At 48.0% G+C, this 12567-nt stretch overlaps 1 protein-coding gene across 1 annotated transcript; it reads right to left on the bottom strand.

Annotated features, from left to right (window-relative positions):
* Positions 1 to 488: 488 nt before the first annotated feature.
* Positions 489 to 5262, bottom strand: Snorc (secondary ossification center associated regulator of chondrocyte maturation). The gene is made up of 3 exons (XM_051190692.1): positions 5190 to 5262; positions 729 to 911; positions 489 to 606 (listed from the first exon to the last, which is right to left on the bottom strand). Exons 1-3 carry the CDS (start codon positions 5260 to 5262, stop codon positions 497 to 499), a joined length of 366 nt encoding a protein of 121 aa, XP_051046649.1. The 3' UTR covers positions 489 to 496.
* Between the last annotated feature and the right edge of the window lie 7305 nt (positions 5263 to 12567).

The raw sequence follows: 12567 nt of genomic DNA, 5'->3' as shown, positions 1-12567 counted from the left end.
GGATTCTGAACTAGGACCTGGTCCCTCCAGCACGAGTCAAGGTCGAAAGCCCCATCCACTGTCAGTCCATCACCATTTCCCAATCGGTCTCCAGGAATAAGAGGAACCTGGGTCAAGCTCTCCAGCTCTGTTTCCCCCGCCCACAGTCCCTCCCTCCAGGAGGGAGCACAAGGGGCCAGGAGCTCATGGCCCTGAGTCCCACTGCAGGGGTGGGAAAGGGGCGAGTTAGGGACCCCGCAGCAGCGAGTGGTCCTTAGAGAGTAGACACCTGAGCTCCTTGCGCCCTGCTTGCATTCCCAGCACAATACATACATGCACACATTGCCCGCCTGGAGCTTTCCACCCACGGCTTCAGGCACGCGGCCCGGCCGGCCCAGCAACACACTCCGGTCCCTGTTCATATATATGCAGCTACACACACGGGGACACAGGGGACAAAAGGGAGCACAGGTTGCAGAGTCGCCACAGGCGGGTCAGCGAGACTCCTTTATTGGCTTCAAGAAGCAGAAAACTTTCTCAGCGCCACCACCACAAGTGCCAGCACCACGCAGGTGGCCAGCAGGGCGGCGATCACGATGGCAGCAATGGCTCCGGGCCCAAGCGATCCTGTGGAGGACAGAGGACTTTGTGACCCCCAAGGTCCAGCTCAAGCTTGGCCCTTCATGCTGTTCTTCCTCCCTTCTCTCTCATCCTTCACCCTCCCCTCTCCCCGCCCATCCAGGCACTACCTGCGTCCTGGTCCACCCCTGTAGGAGGAGTGTTGTCCTCAGGTCCCAGGGCAGAGGTGGGGAATGGAGGGCCCGAGGCTGCAAATTCCTGACTGTGGCTGGTACTCTCCAAGGGACCTTCACCCGATGGCAATTCAATGGGCTCGTTCCACAGGGTGGGGTTGGGCTCCTGGGGACTCTCTGCTGCAAAGCCAAGGACAGGCAGTGGGGTTCAGGTGGGCTGCTGGCAGGGATGCAGACCCTCCCCACCAGGTCAGCTGAGGGATGCCCTGTGTAGAATTGATGCTTAGTTCTACATCAGCTCCCAGATTCCACAGGGTGAGACACCTGGCTGGGAAATTCACTCCTATGTTTGGAAGACCAACCACTTGTGACCCAGAACACCCACTGAGGTCACAGGAGGACAGATCAAAACGGGCAGAGAGGCAGGGGCAGTTGGAAAATGGGGATTCCTCTGTCCCTCAGGGCAGACACAGCTCTGTCTTCACCTGGGGCAAAAGCTGAGAATCTAGAACCTTTGAAAGTGCCTCTACTTCATCCAGTAAAGGCCAGGAGAAGCCCACCCAAGCCACAGCCTAAGATCAGGAGACCAACCTTGGGCATCTAACAGCCCCTCCCCCAACCCTAGACAAGTACATGGCTGCCTACAGGAAAAAGGAGCGATGGAGGGAAGGTGGCCAGCAAAGGAAGGTTCCCACACTCCATCAGTCTCAGTCTGCACATGGTTGCCTTTGTACCAAGAATCCTTGGCCTCTGGGGATGGGAGGCAGCACCGTTTGGGGGTACTCAAGGGACCCCAGGGGGAAGGAAGGAGATAGAAAGTGCAGGGTTGATGAAAGTGGTGTGATGTTTCTGCCTGCTGGAGCCCTGCCTCCCCTCACACATGGCTGTAAGGAAGCCCGTAGGGCCCGGAGCACCACACAGCTTTGGACCAACCTCCTCCCCAAGACAGAAGTTCGAGACCGGGACAGTCTCAGGCTCTAAGATTTCCCCTCAGCCTGGCCCCTGGCATCTCAGCTGGTCCTTGCCCCTAACCTGATCTCAATGGGGAAAGCAAGTGACCTAGGAACACTCTGTCCCCAAACAGATCCCTCACACAGGCCCAGTGTATGGTCCCCACTATTTCCTTAATTCCAGCTGCTTGTGGCATGAGGCTCAGGTTAAGCTGCAGGTCCCTGGGACTCCTCTGAGCCAGGGGCTCCTTCTCTAGGTGTACCCTGTCTCTGTATGTGTGGGTAGGCTCAGCACAAGGACTGCTCAGGGTGGAGCCAAGGGACTTGTGTGTTTCTGCCCATGGTGCCCACCTAGGACAAACAAAACACAGCCAAAGGGACTCCAGTCAGTCTCAAAATAACCAAATCATTCAACCCTGCCAAGGGCTGGGAAGGAGAAGCATCTGTGACCAGGACAGGGGAGGGGTCAGGTGTCCCGTCAGAGACTCTGGGTAATGCTGGTTACCTGTTTCAGTTTGATACCACACTCTGGTTGGGAAAGAGGGTGTCTTTGTTCTTAACTGAACAGCTCAGGATAAATGATGTCCGCAACTTCGGACTGCTTCTGCATTTGGGGTCAAGGAGCAGTGTGGCTAATGTTGGTGACTTATTACTGGGTAAAAGAGTAGTTTGGCAAATGTTGGGAACTGGTAACTAAGTAAAAGCCATGTTGGGGTTCTAGAGATAATTTTACAACATTTTTGTTTGTAAAATTTCTTTGTAAAATTGGAATCTTCACTCTGAAATTTTGGCAGACCCCTGGTCCCTAGGTCCCACTGTGAAACCTCTCATAAGCCTGGACCCAACTTGTAGACTCAGCTTGTAGGCAGGGACTACTGTCCTGTGTCCTGGAGCATCCCAAAACTAGGACCCCTTTTCAGAAAAGACTGGTAAGAGGCCTCCAAAGACTGCTGTCTCCCAAGTCAGCAGGCTTCCCTCTCATAGAGTTCAGGGCTGGGGCCTGGGCCAGCCTCCCACTACCCATGAAGAGCCCTCTGTGAAGAGGCAAAATGACCTGATCAGAGAAGGCTGTGTTTACAGCCTGAGAGCCTCATGAAAGCCTCAAGCAGTCTAACCTCAGGCTCCCAGGACTGGACAGAGAAAAGTCCTGAACATGCCTGCCATACAGCAAGCCCTGAGGTCTGGGCTTTGTAGACTGCCAGTCTGCCCTGAGCTCTCCAGGACACACCCCAGACAGTCTCTTCCTATCCCTTCTCCCCTGGCCAAAGCTCACCTCCAATGCCAGGAAAGCTGCCTAAGGATTCCGAGCCTGCCTAAGTGTGCCTGTTCCCTGGCCAGGGACTGAGCCTGCCCCAACCCTCCAAAGACGGAGGTGCTTCTGAGGCCCCAGCCCAGGCCTTACCTCGTTTTCCTATGGACTCAAGCCTCCTCCAAGGAAGCTAGGAACTACGGGTCAGTGTGCCAGCAGGAGAGGGGTGAGGATGAGAAGGAGGGCCAGGCCAGGGCCCCAGGAGCAGGATGTGGAGGGAGTAGGCTGAGTGACAGCAAGTGATGATAAGGAAGGGGACATGGCTGGGGACTCCTGAGAAGGCCCAGTCCACCTTGGCCACAAGAAGGGCCACCATATAAGCGTGAGCAGTGTCACAGGACTTTCTGTTCTGGCAGAGGGAGCATGGTGTCAGTGCCACAAGCTTGAACACTTCAGGCTGTCCCCTGGCCCCACCACCCCAAGCCGCTCTGCCTTTTGGTAAATAAGTTTGTTCAACGGTTAGTCTGACCACAGACCCTGAGGCCAGGCGCCCATGCTCACAGTCGGCCTTTGTGCAGCCATGAAGAGAGCCTTTTCATCCCGACCCTGGCCTCCTGCCCACCCAACCTGGCCTGCTCCTCTACCTCAGTGGCTATGGCCACCAGCTGAGGCAGGGAGGGTGGCAGGCTGGCCTGTGCCTCCACCCCAGGGTTACTCCATCTCTTCTTTCCTGCTACAGGACTACAGCCCAGGAGATAGAAACAGGGGCCGTGGACCTTGTACACAACTGCTCGGGCCTGTGGGTCTAGGGCTGGTTCTGAGAACCTCCTATCTCCCTGCTCCCAGGACAGTCAGAAGCCCAAGACTCAATTGGCGAGCTCATGCCTGCTGTGAGCCTGCCGGTTCTTGGGCAGGGAGATCCCATGGAAGGAAAAGGGAGGCGAGGTCAGCTGAGGTCCTGGCTATTCCCAAAGCTTCTGTGGGAGCAGAAAGTCCACCAAAGGTGTGTGTACACAGCCTGACCAGGGCTCTGGCTAGAAGCTTGAGCTGGAAGAGGCAGCGGGAGGAACCTGGCCTTCACTGAGGCAGGACACTGCATGGATGCCAGCCCCGGGCCCCAGGTGGTGGAAAATGCCTCCCAGCATTGTAAGTCACATCTCCTGACATCAGAGGTACCTCTCGCTACACCCCTAAAACTGTGTCCCAGCCGGTGGGAAGAGATGGTTCTCCCAAAATCCCCCTTGGGCTTAGCTGAGGGGCTGGGAACTCTGCTCAAACTGAGGACAGACTGAGTGTTGACTAAGAACTTGGCCACCCTGAGAGCCTGTCCTGTCAGGGCTGGTGAGGGAGACAGGGTAGGGAGTGTCACCCGCTGCAGATGAAGAAAGGGCCAGGAGAGGTATGAGCCCAGCCTTACGTTGCTTCCTAGGGTGACTGGGGGAACAGAAAGGCCAATGACCACCATCGCCTGTTTATCCTAGAGTGAGGCTGGAGTTCCCAGGCCCTGCTTTCACAGCAGAGGTGACTTCTCTCCTTCGGAGATCCACAGACACCCCTAAAACTCAGGCTGCTGTGTTTTAAGGCCATCGGGGAACCCAGAGGCAGGCTGCCCTTCAGCCAACTACTGAACATCTGTAGAAGGTTTATCCTCACTTAGCGCAAAGCCTACCTGTGCCTATGTCCCCGCTCTGAAGCTGACCTGGAAAAGCCCTAGGTGCAGCCCCTTTCATCAGACCCTGACACAGCCAGCTCAGCCGTCTAGGTGTCAGTGCAGGGTTCTCAGCATTCTGCAAAGACTTAGAACTATTTACCTCTATGGGGACAGCACCTAGGTCATAAGCCAACAGGGAAGGGCTTGCAGAATTTACAGGGATTCTGAATCACTGGACTTTCTGCCCAGCAACTGGGCTCTGGCCTCTTAGCCCTTTGTCCTCCTGCTTCCCAGATCCAGAAGTCCCCAGATGTTCTAGGGACAAAATACCCCCTGAACTCCAGACAACCAAATGTCCTGGGCTCTGATTCCCTGGTCACCCTCCTACACGGATGGTCCCCCGCCCCTGCTGCTGATAATTTCCTGACACATCATCTTATCCAGCTTTTACCAGCCAGCATTGTGGGAGCCCCTCTCTGCCTCCCAAAATCACCTCCCGCCTCTTGCGAGGGGCTTGTGCCCTGTAGACACTGGATGATCTGGTCTCATTGGTAATTGTTGGCTCTGAAAAATTGGTGGCAGCAGAGGCAAAGGCCTGTACCCCTTACCTGTGAGCACTGTAGGAGCTAGGACCCCAGAGAGGAGCAGCAGCGCCATGTGCAGAGCCAGACAAGATGCCATCCTGGCAGTGAGTGAGCAGAGAGAACTAAGCGGCTGGGCTCAGGCAGCGGGAAAGAGGCTTCAAAGAGCTGGGGAGGGTTTTCATCAATGCAAACTCTGTCCTCCTGGGACACCGTGCCCGCCCCACACACATGCACGCACGCGCGCGCGCGCACACACACACACACACACACACACACACACACACAGAGAGAGGGGGGGCAGACCTGCTGTCCTGAAGTACCAAACAGCCCCACCCTGGAGAGGAATGGGGAAAGTTTTATTCCTCTCTACCTCTCTATTTCTCTCTTCCTTTCCTCTCTTTGTCTCTGCCTCCTTCTATTTCGTTCTCCTCTTGCTCTCTCTCTCTCTCTCTCTCTCTCTCTCTCTCTCCACACCCACCCCCCCACACACACACACAATACAGTATCCACATGTATTCTTGGGCCACTGGAAGTGAGAACTTTGCAGGTTTCCCAAGACAGAAGCCTCACCCAGGGACCTTGAGCATGACGAATGCCTTGGGGCCACTGTGCCCAGGGCTCTTGAGTGGCCCAACAATGTGCATGCATGACCTAGCTCAGTGGCCTGGCACTTGCGTTCTAAGCTGGGTCTGGACGACTTGTTGAAGCTCAATGCTGTAGCACCGCTCACAAGCCACCTTTAACGCACTTTCCACCAAAGCCCCCCCCACCCCACCCCCCCACCCCCCGCTGGCTGCCCTAGACTCTTCCAGAGAAGCCTGACTGCAGGTTCTCTTTTGCGCCTCTGTTCTTGCAGTCACCCTCTAATCCTGAGACTTGGTTTCACCTTTGAACCTCGTCCAGCTCACTGCCTTCCCAAGAGCTCTGTCAGACCGCACTGAGCCTCCATTCCTGACCAAGCACACTGGCTTCCACGGCCTCTGCCCATGCCTACAGATGGGCACCCAGCCCACCGGCCCCTCTGATATGCTCACCATGGAAGTCCCCGAAGTCTTCCCCTCATCCCCATTTCCAAGTCCCAGAGGCCCTGCTGCTTCTTCTACTTCATAGTTTTCCAAACAAAATGAAGGCTTCTCCTAGCCAGGCTTCGCTCCACATGCCTGCTCCCTCTCTGTGTCCCAGCTGCTGGCCCTGACTGCACTCCTCCAGCACACTAGACTGGGTCTGCCCCAGGGCCTGTGCACTCGCTCTCCTTGCCCAGAAAGTAGTGCCTACACTTAGCAGGTCTCAGGCCTCAGCTTGGCCAGGCAGCACATCCTTTCATCATACCACCTTAAATGTCTTCATAGCACTTACATTTTTATGAATTTTCACATTCCTCCTCCTTTTGTGTTAATTTTCAGAGGAACATCATTCATACGGGGCATACTGATGTGCCATTTGTTATTGTGACAAAACACCTGAGGAAGGTATTTAAAGGGAGCAAAGGTTTACTTTGGCGCATGGATTCAGAGGTTATGGTCCTGCTCAGCTCGCCCCATTGCTGTGAGCCTGTGAAGAGATGGTGACAGTGAGAGGGGAGGCTGCTGCCCCGGTATCAGAGGAGGAAAGAGAGGGAGATGGGGCTGGGGGCCAGACATCCTTTGAAAGGCATGCCCTGAGGCCTACTCCTCCCAACTAGGTTCTGCTTCCTTCAGCTATGAACTCATCAATGGATTAACTCATTGATGAAGTTACCATTCTCATAACCCAATCACCTCTCAGTAGTGCCACCAGCTGGGGGCTGAGCCTTCAACACATGAGCCTTTTGAGGTGACACTTCATATCCAAATCATAAAAGGTGAGCATAAATCTTATATATTGGTTGATGAGCGTTTGTATCATGTAGACTCTCTACATGTATAAACACTACCTTCATCAGCCAAAACCATGCCCAGCATGCCAGCGGGGCTCTCTGAGCCCCTTCCCAGCCAGTATGCTAGCCATTCACCTGTCATGCATGAAGGTCTGCTGTGTCACTCACCCACACTGTGAGGTAGCACTGGTGTCTTTGCTTATTCTGCTGGAACGTATTCAGCCATGAGCTGGTTACATTTCTGAAGATGAATCATCTGGATCCGAGTGTAGGCAAGTGCTCTGGTTTGCCCTATCTGCAACAGTTTGAGGTTCCAGTTGCTTCGGCCTCAAGGGCACTTACTGTTGCAGACTTTAGAAATTCCTTTTGTCTGTATATGTGGCATATGCATATTATGAATTGTTACAGCACTCTTTCCCACCAACTTGGTCCCAGAGCTGCATCAATCCTAAATGAAAACACAGATGCTATATTAGTTATGAAACCGTTGGCCATTGGCTAGGGCTACTTATTGGCTAGCTCTATCTTAATTACTAACCCATTTCTATCCCCATCAATGCATATTCATACGTATGTGTGTACACATGTTCTGGTGCATGTGCATATGGAAGTCAGAGGTTGACATGGGTGTCTCTCTCAATCCCTTGCTACATCACTCTCCCCAATCCACCTACCACTGCAACTCATTTCGGAGTTATTTCTGTAAGCACAGCAATACATCGCTTAACAATAGGATGCCATTAGAAATACTTGTCATTAGGCAATTTCATCATTGTACAAATACCAGAGAGTATGCAGCATATGATGGCTACCACATCACTAGGCTGTTTGAACTTATGGGGCCACAGTCCTTTGAAGACCAAAGCATTGCTAGAGATCATGAGCTCTAATTGCAAAGTTGTCTCACACAGTGGCACAAATTAGCAATTACAAAACTACTTTGGTATATTATGTGTGAGCAATTGAGGAAATATAATTAATTGACTCCAACAATACCGAAGTTAGGGGTACTGACCCTTTTGTTTCCCCAGAATGCAACTCAAATAGCCTGCTGTTAACCTCAAGCTGGACTGGTAACAACAATCCAGTGACATATTTTTTGTGTGTATTAAAGCCAGTAGAACATTCAAGAGGATCATGAGAGATTATTTTTCCGGCATTTGCAACTGAGAAGGAACTGTCCCTATGAGGATGATTAGTGTCACACAGTGATTTTAATGGATGCTCCCAGCACTTTAGCTTGCTGCCAGCAATGTGAAATGTCTATAACATTGGCACCACAGACTGTACTATTGTCAGTTTTATGTGGCTGTGATTTAATATTGCATCTTTACAATTGTTCACATTTTTCTTAATTATGAAAAACCATGTACAGCCCGTAAGTGAACAAGTGTTGATAAACTTTATAATAGACTGAGCACAATTTGTAGTAATTTTTAAAAAGATTATTCTATATTTATGACCTACTTTTTCTTCTCTCCTGATATTTGTAGGCTATATGGTTTGCAAGTTTCTTTTTTCAAATTCTCAGAAACCTTCCTCCAGATATGACCATCTGTTAGTACCTGCGATGTCACAGGAACCCTGCCACCAGCAATTCCCCGTGAACGATGGGGCAGGAGAGCCTGGATTTACAGAAAATCCAGTCTGCAGAAAATACAGAGCATAAAAAGAAACTGGTGTGATAAGGGTGCTGCTGAGTTATATGTATGGTATGTATTTTTATGAAATATGTTTTATAAAATGTATCAAAATTAAGAGACTTCAAGCTAAATGCAATGAACAGCATTTTGATTTTGATTCAATTAAGAAAAATAACATTCTTAGCCTGAGAAGAATATATGCAGTCTAGACATAAATATTATTGTTAGTACTCGTAAATGTGATAAGGGACTTTTTGTCATTGTTTGTTGTTGTTGTTTTGTCATTGTTGTTTTATTCCATATATATATTTGTGGAGACAAGCCTCTTTCTTCTGTTGCATTAGATATATTTAATCTTCTAAACTGTTTTTACTTTAATCAAATGGTGTACCAATACACATAATCCTTGTAAAGCATCCCAGAGTCCTCAGTGATTTTTTTAAAAAAATTTATTTTATATACCAACCACAGTTTCCCCTCCCTCCTTTCTGTCTGTTCCCTCCCCACACCTCCCTTCTACTCACCCCCATCCACTCCTCCATTTCCATTCAGAAGGGGTAAGGCCTCCCACGGGAGTCAACAAAGCGTGCCATATCAAGTTAAGGCAGGACCAAGCTCCTCTCCCTGTATCAAGCCATAGGGGATAGGTTCCAAAGACCCAGCTCATGCATCAGGGACAAGTCCTGGTCCCACTGCCAAAGGCCCCACAAAAGACCAAGCTGTACAACCGTCACCCAGATACAGAGGGCCTAGGTCAGTCCCTTAGCTGTCTGTCCAGAGTCTGAGTTCCCAGAAGCTCAAGTCAGCTATCTCTGGGTTTTCCTGTCATGATCTTGATGCTCCTGCTCTTCAACTGGACCCCGGAGCTCTGCCCAGTGCTTGGTTTTGGATGTCTACATCTGTTTCCTTTCGTTACTGGATAAAGGCTCTAAGTTGGCAATTAGAGTAGTCATCAGTTTGATTACTGGGGAAAGCCAGTTCAGGCACCCTCTCCACTATTGCCAGGAGTCTTAGCTGGTCATCCTTGTGGGTTCCTGGGAGTTTCCCTGGCACCAAGTTTCTCCCTGACTCCATAATGGCTCCCTCTGTCAAGATATCTCTTTGATTATTCTCCCCCTCTGTCCTGCCTCCAACTTGACCATCCTGATCCCTCATGTTCCCATTCCCCCACCCCTCCCCTCTACCCTTACCTCTTCCTCTTCCCCTATTACACCCAGTTTACCCAGGAGATCTCATCAATTTCCTCTTCCTGGGAGGAGATCCATGAATCCTCCTTAGGGTCCTTGTTACCTTTACATCTAATATCCACTTAAGAATGAGTACATACCATGTTTGTCTTTCTAGGTTAACCTCACTAGTTTCTAGTTCCATCCATTTGCCTGCACATTTCATGAGGTCATTGTTTTTAACCACTAATACTCCATTGAGTAAACATATCACCTGCAAATAGCAAAAATTTGACTTCTTCCTTTCTAATTTGTATCCTCTTGATCCCCTTTTGTTGCCTTATTGTTCTAGCTAGAACTTTGAGTACTATATACAATAGATACAGAGAGAGTGGGCATCCTTGCATCTCTGGGATAAAAGCTACTTGATCATTGTGGATGATTTTGTTTTGATGTGTTTTTTGATTCAGTTTGCCAGTGTTTTATTGAATATTTTTGCATCAATGTTCATGAAGGAGACTGGTCTGTAATTCTCTTTGTTTGGGTTGGGGGGTAAGGTTAACTGTGGCCTCATAACAGAATTTGGCAATATTCCTTCTGTTTCCATTGTGTGGAACAATTTGACGAGTATTGGCATTCTTTGAAATTAGGATAGAATTCTTTGCTGAAACCATCTGCCCCTGGGCTTTGTTTTGTTTTGTTTTAATGATTTTTTTTCTATTTCCTTATGGGTTATAGGGCTATTTAAATTGTTTATCTGGTCTTGATTTAATTTTGTATATGATATCTATCAAGAAAGTTGTCCATTTCTTTTAGAGTTTCCAATTTTGTAGAGTATAGATTTTTTGAGTATGACCTAATGATTCTCTGGATTTCCTCAGTTTGTTGTTGTGGCCCCCTTTTTGTTTCTGACTTTGTTAATTTTGATATTCTCTCTCTCTGCATTTTGATTAGTTTGGATAAGAGTTTATCTAGCTTGTTGATTTTCTCTAAGAATCAGCTCTTTGTTTCGTTGATTCTTTGTATTGCTCTCTTTGTTTAAACTTTATTGATTTCAGGCCTGAGTTGATTATTTCCTGCTGTCTACTTCTGCTGGGTGAGTTTGATTCTTTTTGTTCTAAAGCTTTCAGGTGTACTGTTAAGTTGCTCATGTGGTCAGGTGGGGATGGCACACACCTTTAATCTCAGCACTAGGGAGGCAGAGGCAAGTGGATCTCTGTGAGTTTGAAGCCAGCCTGGTCCACAGAGTGAGTTCTAGGACAGGCACCAAAGCTACACAGAGAAACCTTGTCTCGAAAAACAAAACAAAAAAGAGGACAAAAAAAGTTGCTCATGTAAGATTTCTCAAAATTCTTTATGTAGGCAATTAGTACTATGAACTTTCCTCTTAGCACTACTTTCATAGTGTCCCATAAGTTTGGGTATGCTGTGGTTTCATTTTCATGAAGACTTCATAGAAGTCTTTAATTTTCTTATTTCTTCCTTGACCCAGTGGTGGCTCAGCTGAAAGTTGTTCTGTTTCCTTGAGTTTGTAGGCTTTCTGTAGTTTGTATATTTGCTGAACTCTACATTTAACCCATGGTGGTCCGTTAACGTTAACTTGTATCTTAAGATACAAGGGGTTATTCTTTTTTTTTTTTTTTTTTTTTTTTTTTTTTTTTTTGGTATATGTTGAGATTTGCTTTATGACTGAGTATGTGGTCAATTTAAGAAAAGGTTCCATGAGATGCTGAGGAGACGGTATATTCTTTTGTGTTTGGGTGAAATGTTCTGTAGATGTCTATTAAGTTCATCTGTTAGTTCCCTTGTTTCTCTGTGAAGTATCTATCTGGTAGACCTGTCCAGTGGTGAGAGTGGGGTGTTGAAGTCTCCCACTATTAATGTATATGGTTTGATGTGTGATTTAAGCTTTAGTAATTTTTTTCAAATGTTGGTGCCCTTGTATTTGAAGCATAGACATTCAAAATTGAGTCTTCATCTTGATGGATTTTTTTCCTTTGATGAATATGAAATGTGTTTCTCCATCTCTTTTGATTAATTTTAGTTTGAAGTCTATTTTGTTAGATATTAGGATAACTACACCAGCTTGATTCTTAAGTCCATTTGACTGGAAAATCTTTTCCCAACCCTTTACTCTGAGGTAATGTGTTTCTTGTATGCAACAGAAGGATGGATCCTGTTTTTGTATCCATTCTGTTAGCCCGTGTCTTTTTATTGGTAAATTGAGTCCATTGATATTAAGAGATGTTATTAACCAGTGATTGTTAATTCCTGTTATTTTTTTATTTTTTATTTTTTTTATTTTTTGGTTTTGGTGGCGGTGACTGTAATATGTGCATTTCTCTTCTTTGGTTTATGCTGTTGTGAGATTATCTATTGCCTATGTTTTCCTGGATGTAGCTGAGTTCCTTGGGTTCTTTTCCTTTTAGTACTTTCTATAGTGCTGGATTTGTGGTATTGTTTAAATCTGATTTTGTTGTAAAATATCTTGTTTTCTATGTCTATGGTGATTGAAAGTTTTGCTGGATATGGCATCCGTGGTTGCTTAGTTTTTTTTTTTTAAAACGTCTGTCCAGGACCTTCTGGCTTTTAGAGTCTCTAATGAGAAGTCAGGTGTAATTCTGATAGGTCTACCTTTATATGTTACTTGGCCTTTTTCCTTTGTAGCTCTAAAAATTCTTTATTCTGTATGTTTAGTGTTTTGATTATTATGTGGTAAGGAGACTTTTTTGGGAGGG

This window comes from Phodopus roborovskii, unplaced genomic scaffold, assembly GCF_943737965.1.
Source record: "Phodopus roborovskii unplaced genomic scaffold, PHOROB, whole genome shotgun sequence".
Lineage (NCBI taxonomy): Eukaryota > Metazoa > Chordata > Mammalia > Rodentia > Cricetidae > Phodopus > Phodopus roborovskii.
Note: the sequence above shows the minus strand (reverse complement) of the source record. Positions and strands in the feature narration are given on the sequence as shown.

Excerpts from the sequence above, each read along its gene's own strand:
- Snorc (XM_051190692.1), bottom strand. The coding sequence starts at position 5,262 with ATGGCATCTTGTCTGGCTCTGCACATGGCGCTGCTGCTCCTCTCTGGG. Across the intron at positions 912-5,189 it reads AGCTCCTACAGTGCTCACAG|CAGAGAGTCCCCAGGAGCCC; the intron begins GTAAGGGGTACA and ends TTGGCTTTGCAG. Across the intron at positions 607-728 it reads AGGGGTGGACCAGGACGCAG|GATCGCTTGGGCCCGGAGCC; the intron begins GTAGTGCCTGGA and ends TGTCCTCCACAG.